This window comes from Oxyura jamaicensis, chromosome 19 (assembly GCF_011077185.1).
Source record: "Oxyura jamaicensis isolate SHBP4307 breed ruddy duck chromosome 19, BPBGC_Ojam_1.0, whole genome shotgun sequence".
Taxonomy (NCBI): Eukaryota; Metazoa; Chordata; class Aves; order Anseriformes; family Anatidae; genus Oxyura; species Oxyura jamaicensis.
Window position 1 is genome coordinate 5,911,430 of NC_048911.1, and position 13,204 is coordinate 5,924,633.

At 42.9% G+C, this 13,204-nt stretch overlaps 1 protein-coding gene across 2 annotated transcripts in view; it reads left to right on the forward strand.

Annotated features, from left to right (window-relative positions):
- Positions 1-648: 648 nt before the first annotated feature.
- Positions 649-13,204, forward strand: part of YWHAE (tyrosine 3-monooxygenase/tryptophan 5-monooxygenase activation protein epsilon) — a 22,220-nt gene continuing 9,664 nt past the window's right edge. The window contains exons 1-2 of one of the 2 annotated variants that reach the window (XM_035342891.1): positions 649-846; positions 11,543-11,742. In XM_035342891.1, the coding sequence (XP_035198782.1) occupies positions 783-846; positions 11,543-11,742 (264 nt within the window). In that variant the 5' untranslated portion in view covers positions 649-782. The remainder of the gene's footprint in view (positions 847-11,542; positions 11,743-13,204) is intronic. The other variant, XM_035342890.1, reaches the window with a different exon arrangement.

Consider the following 13,204-nt stretch of genomic DNA (forward strand, 5'->3'; position numbering starts at 1 on the left):
TGTTCCAAATATTTCAGGAAGACACCGTGAGGAACTTCTGAAACAGTGTTCTTCTAACCGCTTTAAACCATGAAATTACCATGCTTTACCCCAGATAAATACATCGGGGGTGATACTTCGCTTGAGAAAACACCCTGGAGAGGCTGCAGAAACCTGCTAGGTCACACGTTCTCTATTTCACTCATTTCTAGACGCATTGCTAAGTCAAAAACAATACCAAGCGGTTTCTACAAAAAGGGAGACGTTAATTCCAGAGGCGTTGTCAGCGTTGGAGGGCCTCAGGACCGCGCTGCCTGAGGGGAAGCCGCGGACGCCCTGAGGGAAACGCCGCCACCTCCCTCACCCCCAGCTCGCGCCGCGGGCTCGGCTCCCGGCCCTCCCTCCCTCCCGGGAGGCAGGGCCCCGAGTCCGGCCCCGGCCTCGGCTGCCCGCAGTGCCCCCAGCGGCCCCGCACCGCTCCCCGCCGCATTCCCTTGCGCAACGGCGCCCTCTCGGCTGCGTTCCCGAGGCCGCCGCTCGGGAATGGCTGTCCCCGGCCTCGAACCCGCGACCTCCCGGTCTCCAGCCCGCCGCCAGCCTCCCGCCCGTTGCCAAGGAGCCGCCGTTGCCATGGGAAGGCGCAGGGCGCATGCGCGCCCTTGCGGAAGTGCCCGGATGCAGCGGGAGGAGGCGCTGCCGCCATATTTGCCCGGAGAGCAGCGAGCTGGTAGCTGCTGAGCCCCCCGGCCCCATCGGCTTCCATCCGCCCCGGACACTCCCCGACGCCACTCCGCCTGCAGGCTATGGACGATCGGGAGGATCTCGTCTATCAGGCCAAGTTGGCCGAGCAGGCTGAGCGCTACGATGGTGAGCGCCGGCTGAGGAAAAGCCCTGCGAGGCCGAGGGGGAGAAGGGAGGGAGGGAGCGGCCACAAAATGGCGGCTGGGCGGGGGAGGGGGGGGCAGGGGCGGAGGGGGGGCACGGACAAAATGGCGCCTGGCACCCCCCTGAGGGGGCTGAGGGAGCCGGGGCTGGGGGGCCTGAAGGAGCGGGAGGCTCGGGCCTGGGCGGGGCCGCTCGGGGGGGGGGGGTGGGCGGTGGCGGCGGCAGAACCGGGAATAAAATGGCGGCCGCGAAGGGCGAGTCCCGGGGGGAAGGGGGAGCCGCCCCCGCCTCATGGGGGGGGGTTGGACGGGGACACAAAGAGACCCCGCCGCTGCTGCTCGGGTGCCTCCGGGCGGTGCTCACGGCCCGGGCCTCGCTTCCCTTCAGCCGGGCTGCGGGGCTGAGGGCGGCTCGCCGCAGACAACGCCCTCTCCGGGAGGTGGGTGCCCGCCTCGCTCGGCCCCTCGAGGGGGGAAATGGTGGGGAGAGGCTCGCTCGCCGTGGCTAGTCCTAGGGGAGCGGGGCTGCCGCTTTTCTTTCTCTTCTTTTGCTTTCCGGTGGAGATACCGCTGCCTCTGGCAAAGCCAGAGAGAGACCGAGCTCTCACCCTGGAGCCATCTAGTACTACGTGATACTTCATTGCCTAAAGGAAATGCGTACGCTTTCATTATGTGCAAGATGCTATTACATTTCATTTTTCTTTTCCACTATTGTGTATTTTTTTTCCCCTCTTTCCCTGATAAAATTTGTGTGCTGTGCCTGGTCGGTACAGATCTGGGGAAAAGTGGTGGTGGAAGGGAGCTGGCAACCCTGGAATGGTGTCTGCTGCCCCAGAAATGTCGGCCTTGTGACTGTCTATTTAAACGTGTTTCTATTGCCTGTAATAGGCAAGGCCTTTAATTTTCTCAATGGTGTTATTGTCCTGGGACTGTTACTTCTGCCTGAAGACTTGTGTTTATGCATTTGAGGTGAAATACCTGTGTATGTTTTAAAAAATAAATAAAAATACAGCTATGTTTCATTTAGAGGTAGGGAGATGCTCCAAATACTTTGTTCACAATTTTCCTAGCACAGCAAGGTAATTTGGTTAGAACTAGGCTTTGTTCTCAGAGTTGCTGCTTAGAAAACTTCTGCTAGTGTTCCAGAGCATCTGAGAAATACATATTTTGGCGAGGAAAATGAAATCTAAAAAAAAAAAAAAGGCCCAAATAAGACCGTCTTCTGTCAGTGTTCTTATAGGGGAAAGGGGGGTGGAAGTAAGAATTCCACTAAATGAAAGAAGTCCCGTGGCTTCCTCATAGTAACTGTAAGGACTTGCAGGAAAAAAATGTCCCCCAGAACAGTTCTTGGGGTGTGACTTAACTGGCTGGGAGGGATGGGCACATGATTCAGTATTTCACAGTAGGTATGCAGTATCTACCGGTGAAAACTTGGGTGTGTGTTTTTTCAGTATTATGCTGCCTACCCCAAAGAGCATGCCATAGGAAGACACATTTTTCTCCCTGCCACCATTCCCAAAAAAAGATGCCTCCCTCCCCCCATAATCCTCCCATTTTGCTGGAGTTGGGCTTTCTGCATGTAGGGAGGGAAGGGCTCTCCACCTGGTATTAATGAGTCAGTGCAACTCTAAGTGTTGGCTTTGGTTTGAGTGGAACCCCAAAGTAGGATGCTTGGCCAAAATCCTGGAGGATTCATCATCTTTAGGAGCTTTTGAGGCATAACTGCCTGTCTTTCTGGTGCTTTCCTAGATCAGTGGTAAATCAGTTATTTGAAAAGTAATCAGACCCTACCCTGTTGTAGAGATCCGAAATGCAAAACTATTCGGCTTCCCGTCAAGAAGAAAATGGTTAATAGTTTGCCTTTGTGCAGCTTTTCTTTTCATCAGTGGGCTTTCTGTTCCAACCCAATCATGGATGTTTGCAGAACAAGCTGGCTAGATCAGAATTTAGAAGACTGCTCATGCTATATTGCTTCTGAACTGTAATGAGGCCATTGTTAAGGAGGAAGCACCAGGAGTTGTGTTTAAATCAATACTGTGGTTTTCAGACTTCCAAAGCTTTTTGGAGTCAAGTTGGGTGAACAAATTTAAGGTGTACCTTCTAATTCTGCTAGCTGTTCTGAAAGCATATTTACTTCGTACGTCTCTGGCCTGGAAAAAAATGGTATTGTAGGTGCTGTTCCTGCATCTAATTCCATATCCTGGTTCAGCTGGAACAATAAAGAGTTTTTGGGCATATTTTGTTCTCATTTATATGAAATACTGCATTTCTGCTGAGATTGCTTCTCAAACAGTTTAGCTCGTGTTTGGCAGTATGCTGAAAGTGTAAGTTATTCTTAATTTTGCTCTTTGAGATACACGTTCATAAGGTCACAATTACTAGTTTGCACATAAAATATGTGATGGTAAGTGCTGTCTACTACAAATATGCTGGAATAGAAATTGTTTTACATCCGTATGAATGTGAAATCAGTTTTTTTTTTTTGTTTAATGTTAAGATAACATTAAGTTCTGCTCCATCTTTCTCATGAAAGAGTGATGTGTGGTATGTTGTGTCTTCTATATGATTAGAATAGGCATGGTTTGTGACATCTAAAGTAGTGCTTATAGTAGCACTATGGGGTTACCCATGCACATGACCCATTCATTTAAAGAACTTTATCAAGTCTTGCAGGTTGTGCCTGTAGATGGTTGAAAACCCAGTCCTGTATCTGCATGGTCCTTAATATGTTGGCCTGGATTAAGGGGACAACTTTCTAGGTACTTCTGCAGTGTAAATAACACTTAAGCCCTGATCTCTGGAGATATTAAGAGATTTGGGTGTCTGACTATCTTTACAGATCTGCTTAGGCATGTCATGACAAATAACAAAAAGCCAGTGAGCTTACTTACATTATAGGAAGCTTTGTGACAAATCTCTTTGAAAAATCTCACCTGCTGTTCCTTCAAAGACTCTTACTAATAGCCTAATATATAACTGTAAGCTGTCTTTTTGAGAAAACAATTGGAATAGACAAGTTCACAAACACGATTTTACCTAATGTTTGACTTGATATCAAGAGAAAGTAGGTATTTGCATTTTTGTAGACTTCTGAATGTCAAAACTTAATTCTTCATTATGGAAGCTAGGTAGCATCTTTCCTTTAATCGGGTGAGAAACCTACATGCCCTACAAGGTAGGCTCTAAGTGGGTACTGTGGATGCTTAAGCTCTGCTATCAGTTTTGTGTTACAGAGCTTGAGGTATATAACTTGAAATTTACATAAGGTATAGCAGGTGAGATGAACAGGGTTTCTTTCTTTCTGAAAGCAGATACAGGTCAGGTTACAGCTGGGAAGAAAATACTTGACATCTCTCCAGATTGCCAGTACAGCAAGTTAAGAGGTGACTCCTACATTTCTATAAACTGTCAGGGTAATGCATCTTTACTCTGAAGACAATAAGGTGTTCAGGAGTTGACTGAATCCAGAATTTGAACATCTTCTAGAAGCTGTCTCACAGTAAAAGAACTTGGAGCTAGAGCTTACTTAAGAATCAGTCACTAATGTATATCACAGATGATAATTTACTAACTTCAGTTAGCAAATGTCCTTAAATGTAAACACATTTAAGGGGTGTTGTTCCCCTGCTGCCCCTAGTACTGTGAAAGGGGTCTTGTGTAATTTCCTTTCTGAATCTCCTCAAGTTCTAAGAGCAACCAAAGGATTCAGACTTCTAAGCATGGTTGGTTTGGTGCTCTGCAAGGAGTCCAGCAACTGAGTTGGTGTCCTTTAATTTATTTAGGTACTTGTATCAGGACACTACTTATTAGCAGGTCTCAGTCCAACAGACATATATGTTGAGACTTGATCCTTAGACTTTCCTTTATCTACTTTCAAACTGATTTTTTTATTACTAATATCCGTTTCAGTTAGGAGGATATAACATCACAGCTTGAAGATTGAATAGAGATGACTTGTTGCAAGAAATACTTCTGCTGGTCTGTAGAATTGGTTGTGTGGAAAATATCCCTGGTGCTTGGATAATTTGGCCTTAATCCATCTGGTTCTCCAAGTGCATAGAAGTACTGGTATGCTCTGTAGAACTGTATATTGCAGAGTCATGCCGTCAAACGTTGGAATTGTCTTGGCTGCACCAGCAGTTACAAACCTCAGCAGGCTGTACTTCTGTTCCCTGTATGCTTTCTCTACAAAACTATAGTTTAAACCATTGTGTAGGGTGGATTTTCTTTGGTATCTTCTCCCCTCTGTCTGCTTGGTTGTCTTAACATCTGGGAGATACGGTTGTTAGGTTCTTTTATGCTTGTTTATATAAAACTTGCACATTGACATAGGTGTAGCATGTTCTAGGTAGGGAGCTTAAGATAAGATTATCAATTTTTATTACTGGCAGTTAAAAGGGTGCAGCTACTCAGGGTGCTTCAAGCATATGAAGACATCTGAAGAAAAATCACGAAAGCTCTGTAGTGTGTAAAGGGAAATGCTGTGTTTATTTTATGCTTTTAGAAACTAGAGCGGTAGTGCTGTGAAGTGGGGTGAGCTAATCTGACAACTCCCTGTTGAAAGGGGGATGTCCGCTCTTTAGAGCCAGTCCAGGTCTCTAAAATAGAAGCAAATGTCTCTTCTTTTCCCCTGAGTAGCTTTCTGAGATGGTGACCTGAATCAGATAGTTGAGAGGTCAGAGAAACGCTGAGCTGGCACGAGAGTATTGATAGGGATAGAAGGGAAAGGCACCTCCCTGTCCCCACAAGCTCCTCAACTAGTTTAGTCATCTCTTAAATACTAGTTGCAAAATGCAGGATTTCTTAAGAAAACAGAAAAAAACTCATGTTGGGAACGTAGTAGCTCTGTCTTCAGAACAAGAATTCCTAATGGGTGAAAAGATAAGCTTTACTTTCTCCTGGCTTGAATTTAGACCTAATCACTGCAGTGAATAGAGTGGTGTCCAGTGATAGCAGCTGAAGGCCTGCACGTCTAGGGAGAATGTAATCTATGGGCGTTAGTCTTTGTGGTTACACAATGCTTGATAAAGAAAATGCACTTGCTGTTATTTTTTCTTTGGTCTTTGTCTTTATTACTGTTAGCAATTTGCTCTTAGTAGCAAGTTAGTACTTTTTGCTTCCTTTTTTTGGATCACTTAGAAATGTGAGCATACTTCTCAGCACAGATCACTGTGTGATTCCACCAGTGATCTTCTGCTCCTTTGAACACTGAGCCTACGTTCATATCCTGTTCCCTGTCTTGTGTTCATCCATATGAGGGCTCCTCTTATCCCATGGCAGTTGAGTTCCTTAAAGAACCTTGGTGAGGGACCTTGTCAAATGCCTTTGGGAAATCCAGGTAGACTGTATCAATCGTGTCTTCCTTGTCTACGTGCTTGAAGTATCACTCAAAGTATCACAGTAGATTTGTGAGGCATTATGCGCATTTACAGAAAGCTTTACCTCTTCAGTATAGCATTTATGCATATACCCACTCATTCTTTGAAATCCTCTTGGATCCTCGTGAGTGTTAGGTTAATGGATCTGTAGTTCCCTTGACTGGCTGCTGGAACACTTATTAAAATCCTTCTGTTTCTGCTGCTGAAGTCTTGAGAGGATATACACAAGAGTTTAGGATCAGGTATTTCATTTTGAGTCCTTCTTACTTGTTACTGGTGATGTTTTGTTCATTCTGTGACCAGTACTTGTACCCAGTCTTCTCTGAATACTGGTTATAGTGAACACAGATGTGGGAAGACTTTTTTTTTCCTGCCATGTCCTTAACATCCCTAGATCACCCTGGAGCATTTGCAGCTTTTTGCTCCTGACGTGCTGAAGTAGATATTGAGCAGCAGCTTAAGAGCTTGAAGATCTTGGCCTGCTTTATTCCCTCTGGACAAGACAGGATTAAAATTAAAACACGACTTCAGTTTTCTGAAATGCTCTGCTTCTGCTACTGTCAGCTTGGTGGTATTTAATAAGGCTACCTTCTGGGTTTTCCTAAGGTTCTTTTTGATTTGAGCCTCCAGTGTGCTGGCTATCAAGTCATCTCCATTCTACCTCTACTGAACAAGCTCTTCTCCTGTTCTTATTTTAACAAGCTTTCTCACCCTATGTGGTTCCTCTTTCAGAAACCAAGCATACCACAAGCAAATTTTCTAGCTCTTGTTTTCCTTTGGTAACATTGAATCAATGTGTGCTATGGCAAGGGCTGCTTTTCAGTGTGGTTGAAACAGATCCTGGGTATTGTTGAAAATTGGGGGGAGGGGGCGTCATAGGCTGTATGACTGGTTGCTTCATAAAAATAAATCCATCAAACACTGTAGCATTGTGCTTATTGGAGACTTAAGCAACATATTGTGCCATAACTAGATGTTCTGAGTACTGTAGCTTTGCCCCAGTGGTGGTTATTCTTTAGCTTTTCAAACAGTTTGGGCCAAATGGTTCCTGTTGCAAATCTTACTGCTAATCTAGACTTGGATTTTCAGTCTGAGTAGTATAAATTGATTAAACTGTCAGATTGATGTACGGTCCTTTGGCATGGTCTGCTGTCTCTTAACTTTGTAGCCTGTATTGGAAAGGCTTGTAATATTCCCACAAAATTTGCAGTACATCAGCACTACTTCCATATTTCCTTACCCAGGGACCTTCCAGTTCTCCAGTTGCTTGGATTTCTAGTTTGAGAAAACTCTCAGTTTCTCATCTTTATCTGGAACAAAGCATTCATTTTTTATCTGATTTTCATCATCTGTGCCCTTTGTGCAAATTCTATGGATTGGTGCCTAATAGGTAGTTACTAATCACATATTTCTCAACACTTGTAAACTTTCCTCATTCATTTTTAGTTTAATTTTGTGGCTTTGTCATTGGTATAGGTCCAGTAGTATCCAAAAAAAAATCCTTTTTTTATAAGCTTCATCTCCTTCCATAGGATTATAGTGTTGGGTTTCTATTGTTATTTTACCCCCATCATGCTTTCAAAGAACTGCTTTTTTTTTAGACTAATTCCATTGACTTACTGTATCTGTTTGTAAAAGGGGATGCCTTCTGTTAGTTAGAACTTTAATTGGCTATTCCTTTCCCTGTGTATTTCAATCATTTTAAAGTGGAAAAAGTATCATTACATTTCAGAGACTTACAAGGTTCCATTGTAGTTCATGGGCGTGTCAGATTGTGTATCTCTAGGACCATAATCTCTCTAGAATCTTTCATACTTAGAAACATCAACAAACTAGCCACAAACCACATACCATCCTGTTCCATGTCTTTTGTAGGTAAGTCAGACCACTGTACGAATCTTCTGTGTATTACAAGCTATGCCTCTGTCCCTATGCATGTGTTCCTCCCATGTCAGAGGAGTCACCCATCTTAACTGCAGCATTGGGATGTAGGAACAAATAACTGGTAATGCCCATGCTGCTTCTGAGTAGACTATTGCACTGTAGGCAGTTGGTTCGAGTCTCAGCTGAATGCTTTTTCCTCTAAGAATATACAAACTGTTTTACCTGGTCAGGCCAAATGTCCACTCACTGTAATAATCCCTAAAACACCTAACAGCAAATGTCTGAGGAAGGATATGAATCTAGGGAGAGCATGTCGTTCTCCCAAACACTCTCCTGTCCTTCCCCAGTTTATATTTTGGGGACTTCCTGATCTGATGGTGGCATGATGTGACGGCATCATAACATGGTGACAGACACAGTCAACTCAAAGACTGGAACATAACCACTTCAGCTACTATCTGGCTTTCTGAATTAGTAGCATAAAACCGCTCTTTCTGTAATGTGGTGTAAGCATCTCTGGATTTTGCATGCATTGAGTTGTCACTACGGCAGTAACCCTTCTTAGCTGAAAGGTAATTTCAGACTTTCTTTGTCATGGTCTCCCAGCTTTTCATCTCCATGTAGAATCTTCAAGACAAGTAAAGCGCTTAGAATATAAAGTATTTCAGTATTTGTTCTGTCTGTGGGCTTTATTTTTGTGTATAGAATATATATAATTTATTGGAGAAGTTACGGGTCTGCTGTCCTTTCTCCTTTGTGTTGGCTGTGTTAAGACTATTCATCAGACTTAAACTTTCAGGGCTAGATTATGGATTCAGTATGGAGGACCAAGCTATATGCATAATACTGTTTAAAACGCCATCCCATATTTTTTGTATTATAGATAAAATTGGGTTCTTTATTTAACTGGAAACATTCTCCAACACCTTTGTGGGTAGGCCAGTAAGTCTTTTCTCTTTACCTAAGGTCCTTTTTTTAGGAGATGGAAATTCTAATCTGTGGTTATGTATTTAATTAGTTCCAGGATTAAGGTTTTGAAGAGAAACCTTCCAGTTCCTTTCATCTCTCTGTATTGAGAAGTTGCATACCTACTATGAAGATTTAGTGAGACTTGAGGGGGTTTGTGCTTCTGCACAAGCAAAACCTCAGGCTTCGTTTTAGCCAGCCTTTTACCTCTGTGCTTCTGGAGTAGTTTAGTGTTATCTCACTATCACATAAAGTTGTGTCATCTCAGTATTGCTGTATCTGTTTGACTATAGTGGTCATACTGCGTCAGACACCAAGGGTCTTCAGGCTGATGGTGAATGTCTGGGAATGAGCATCGTAGGTTAACAGTATGGCATCACTACCTCCTCCTTATTTTCCAGCTTGTGTTTTCCTACAGGATCTCTCTTCAACACATGAATTGGCTAATGGTTGAGGAGAGGGCAGTGCATTCACAACTACAGGTTAATTTCTCAATTACTTCTCATATCTGAGGACAGTTAAACATTAAGCTTAAAGTCAAGCCAAACAGCTCTTGCTGGAGCTTGGCAAAGATATCCAAGTAGGAGAGGGTGCAAGTCTTAATTCCTGTTCATCTTTCCTCACAAGAATGAATGCTGTGGTAGGCAAATTATCTTGGATGTATCTGTTTAATGAACTTAAATATGAGGTGATTTATGGATTAAAAAAAAAAAAAAAACAAAAAAAAAAAACAGCATTATTTGAACAGACAGAAGCATCATCCTCTAGGAAATAAGTCATAGTGCTTGTATTATTTAAGTTGAATATTGTCACCGTATCATATTGCCTTTAACTTAGCTAGTTGAAGTTACACTTCAAGATTGCATGCTTAAGTTTAATATTAAAAAAATGTACATAATGTTTTAGGGTGGCTTTTGAAGTCTTCAGTAAAAACAGTTCACCATTTTGAAACAGCGCAGGGTGTTATTTGTAAGTATTATCAAAGCCTCTGGGGATTTTTGTGAACTTTGAGCTAGAGTAGCAAAATAGACTGGGTGAAGTAGGGATGTTTTCTTCTGAGGAGAATACAGCCACTATAAAATTGTCCTGTGCATGTGGAGACCTGCTCAAGACTGATAACATTGTTCCTGCCAAGGAAAAAATGAGCCGATAGTTCCCATTACTGAAAGAACTTATGTCTGCTAAGACTGAATTTTAACACCTGAGGGGGGGAATGACAGTTAAGCGTTACTTGTTTCCTGGTGCTTCTGCTTCCTCCATATAACATAAGGTAAAATGATGGGGGAGGGATGATGAAAGTGCAAGTTAAATAGGGCACAGAAAGGTAAAGGGTCATAGTATGGGAGGTGTAGCCTAGTCACGTCACCATGGTCTTGGCAGAAAGTAGATTTGTGACCCTGGATCTCCTCAACCTGTCAGATAGCTGGGAAGCACTTGTCCTACTGAGCGGCTGGGCTGGTTGGGTCATGGTCTTATTGATGTTCCCTGTATCTGGGATTCTCATCTGCTCTAGCAGGTGGGAGGTAGATGATGAATGAACTGAAGCACTTCTTGGTGGGACAAAACGGTTACTGGATGTCATAAATGAAGAGAGCCCAGTATATATGTAACAATTGAGCTTTATTTTTCTAATATGTCATAATCATAATGTGATTAGGTAGTGAAAGGATTAAAGCCTTCCTTAAATAGTTCAGGCTTTTGCTTCCACTTGAATATAGGAAAGCTGTATTTAATAATAACTTTTTTCACCTCAGCTTTGGAAGTCTTTTTTAATGGTTTAGGCTATAAATATGAATTACATTTTGTTACTTTTTCAGTGGAAATAGCTGCTTGGCATGGGTAGATATGGTTGCTCTGGTTATCCTCAGGATGTCTCCTTTGTCACTTTTCCAAGCAGCTCATCTTTCTTTTAGTGGTTTCCTCTTGGAACTTTGACTTGCTTCCCTAATCTATTCAAATCTGGATCTTATTTTTTGGTTAATTACTATAATGCAGTGTATTCCTGCTGACAAATCAATAGAGCATTCTGTAATTCTTCACTTTATCCCTATTGTGCTGAAAGCCAGCTTACGTTTGCTCATGATTTTTCTCACAATTCAGTGTCTTTTCAGGAGCACTTTGAAGAACACACGTTCCTGTAGGATTGTACTGATAACCATTATCCACTGTAAAAAATGAGTGCTTACTACTAAATCTGTTTTGTCTCTCTTAAGCTGTCTTTAAAGAATGTTTTGGGTACTCTTGTCAAATGCATTTGAAAGAGTACCAGGTAATTTCTTTGTGCATGTGCTCATGGATTTGTTTGGACCACTCCAGTATAAACGTGAGGAGTAACTGCATGAAAGGAGGAGGGAGCCTGTCTTGATAACTTATCATTAACGTGCAACTTCTGTTGAGTGGTTTGAAAGATGCTTTAGCTGTGAAAATAATTGCTTGACCTTTTCTTCCTAGAAATGGTTGAATCAATGAAGAAAGTGGCTGGAATGGATGTGGAGTTGACAGTGGAAGAGAGAAACCTGCTTTCTGTTGCATATAAAAACGTGATTGGAGCCAGAAGAGCCTCCTGGAGAATAATCAGCAGCATTGAACAGAAAGAAGAAAACAAAGGTGGAGAAGATAAATTAAAAATGATTCGGGAATATCGGCAAATGGTAAGATGTAGTTGGCATTATGGTGTGATGCCATTTAGTTAAGAAAGGCTGCATCCCAGTTTTGTTACTCCCATGTTCCCAGGGATAGGGGATGTTAAGATGTTAGAGTCGTCTCCACTGTGAAACTTGCATGTGTAATAACCTCTAGGGCCTTGCTATTTTTTTCTCTTCAGAGAGGGGAAAAACTGATGCAGATAACTTCATGGTGAGTCTAGGCAGTCTCTGCAGCTTTACCTAAAATGGAGAACTTGGAACAAGCTTTGACTTTCATCAGGAAGGGCTAATGAAACCATCAGCTATTAGGACAGTGAACTGTTTCCCTCCTGCCCCGCCTCCTGGTTTAATGTGGAGCAGACATTCTCCCATACTATTTAAATCCCACACGTTTCTACAGAGATTTTACATTCATCATTCGAGGACAAGTGCCTCCGTGGTTCAGATCTTCACTTCCAGAGAAACAGTGGAGTCTTTCAACCTTCTGGCACTGATTTGTACCACTACCAATGGAAATGATGTTCCTTTTTTCAGGAATGGCTCTGGACTACTTTCTTTTGACTCATAGCATTTCTCTTGCTCCATGGAATTGTTCAAGTTGTAAGTTTCTATTTTTATGCTGGCGTGCTGCTGGGATGAGGCTCTGCCAGTTACATACAGTCCCAAATACCATTTCTTATGGGTGCCTAAAATCTTTCTAACGGAGCATACAAATTAAGACAGTGAATACCTATCTAATGATTGCTTAAATTTGTCTTAGACAATATGCTTTCAGGTTTCTGCTTAATATTTTGTGGACAGTTATCTCCTGCCAGAGATCCTTTAATAGTGAAAAGACTTTCCATTGGTTTTGAAAGGATTGTTTAAAAAAAGGCATTGTTCTGCATCTCTCCTTGTAAAGAGAGCAAGTACTGTGCAGAACAGACTGGTGAGCAAGAAATGTGTGTGTATATAGTCCTCGAAATAGGATATATTGAGAGAAATACACAGCCACAGGGAATGCAGGGCCATGCCAACAGTGTCATCATCCTTCAAATCCTTACAGGGAATAGCCATTGCTGTTGTTCAGAGTGCCTGCAGGCTTTAGGTGGAAGAATGCTGTGGAGTACACAGCAGTGTATTTCCATACTGGAAAAAGACAAGATGTGTCTACTCAGCTCTAGCTTGGGCTTTCCAAGAGGCTTATGTGTTGCAGCTGGAGCTGAAGACTATGTCCTGCTTGTAGCTGCTGAAAGACTTGCTTTAAGTTAGTGGATGATGCTTCTTGCTGCTGCTGAAACGAGAGCTGCAGCAGAGGTGCCCTGCTGTCATACTCAGTGCTTCTGGGTGAGTGGATAAGGTCCAGTGCAGACTCAGAGTTGTGGTTATTTTGCTTGACCCCCATGCCAACAAATAACCGTTACTGTATTTTTCAGCCTTAAGAACAGTGTTATTGGGAGATCCTTCTCAGGCTTGAAAGACTCTGGGG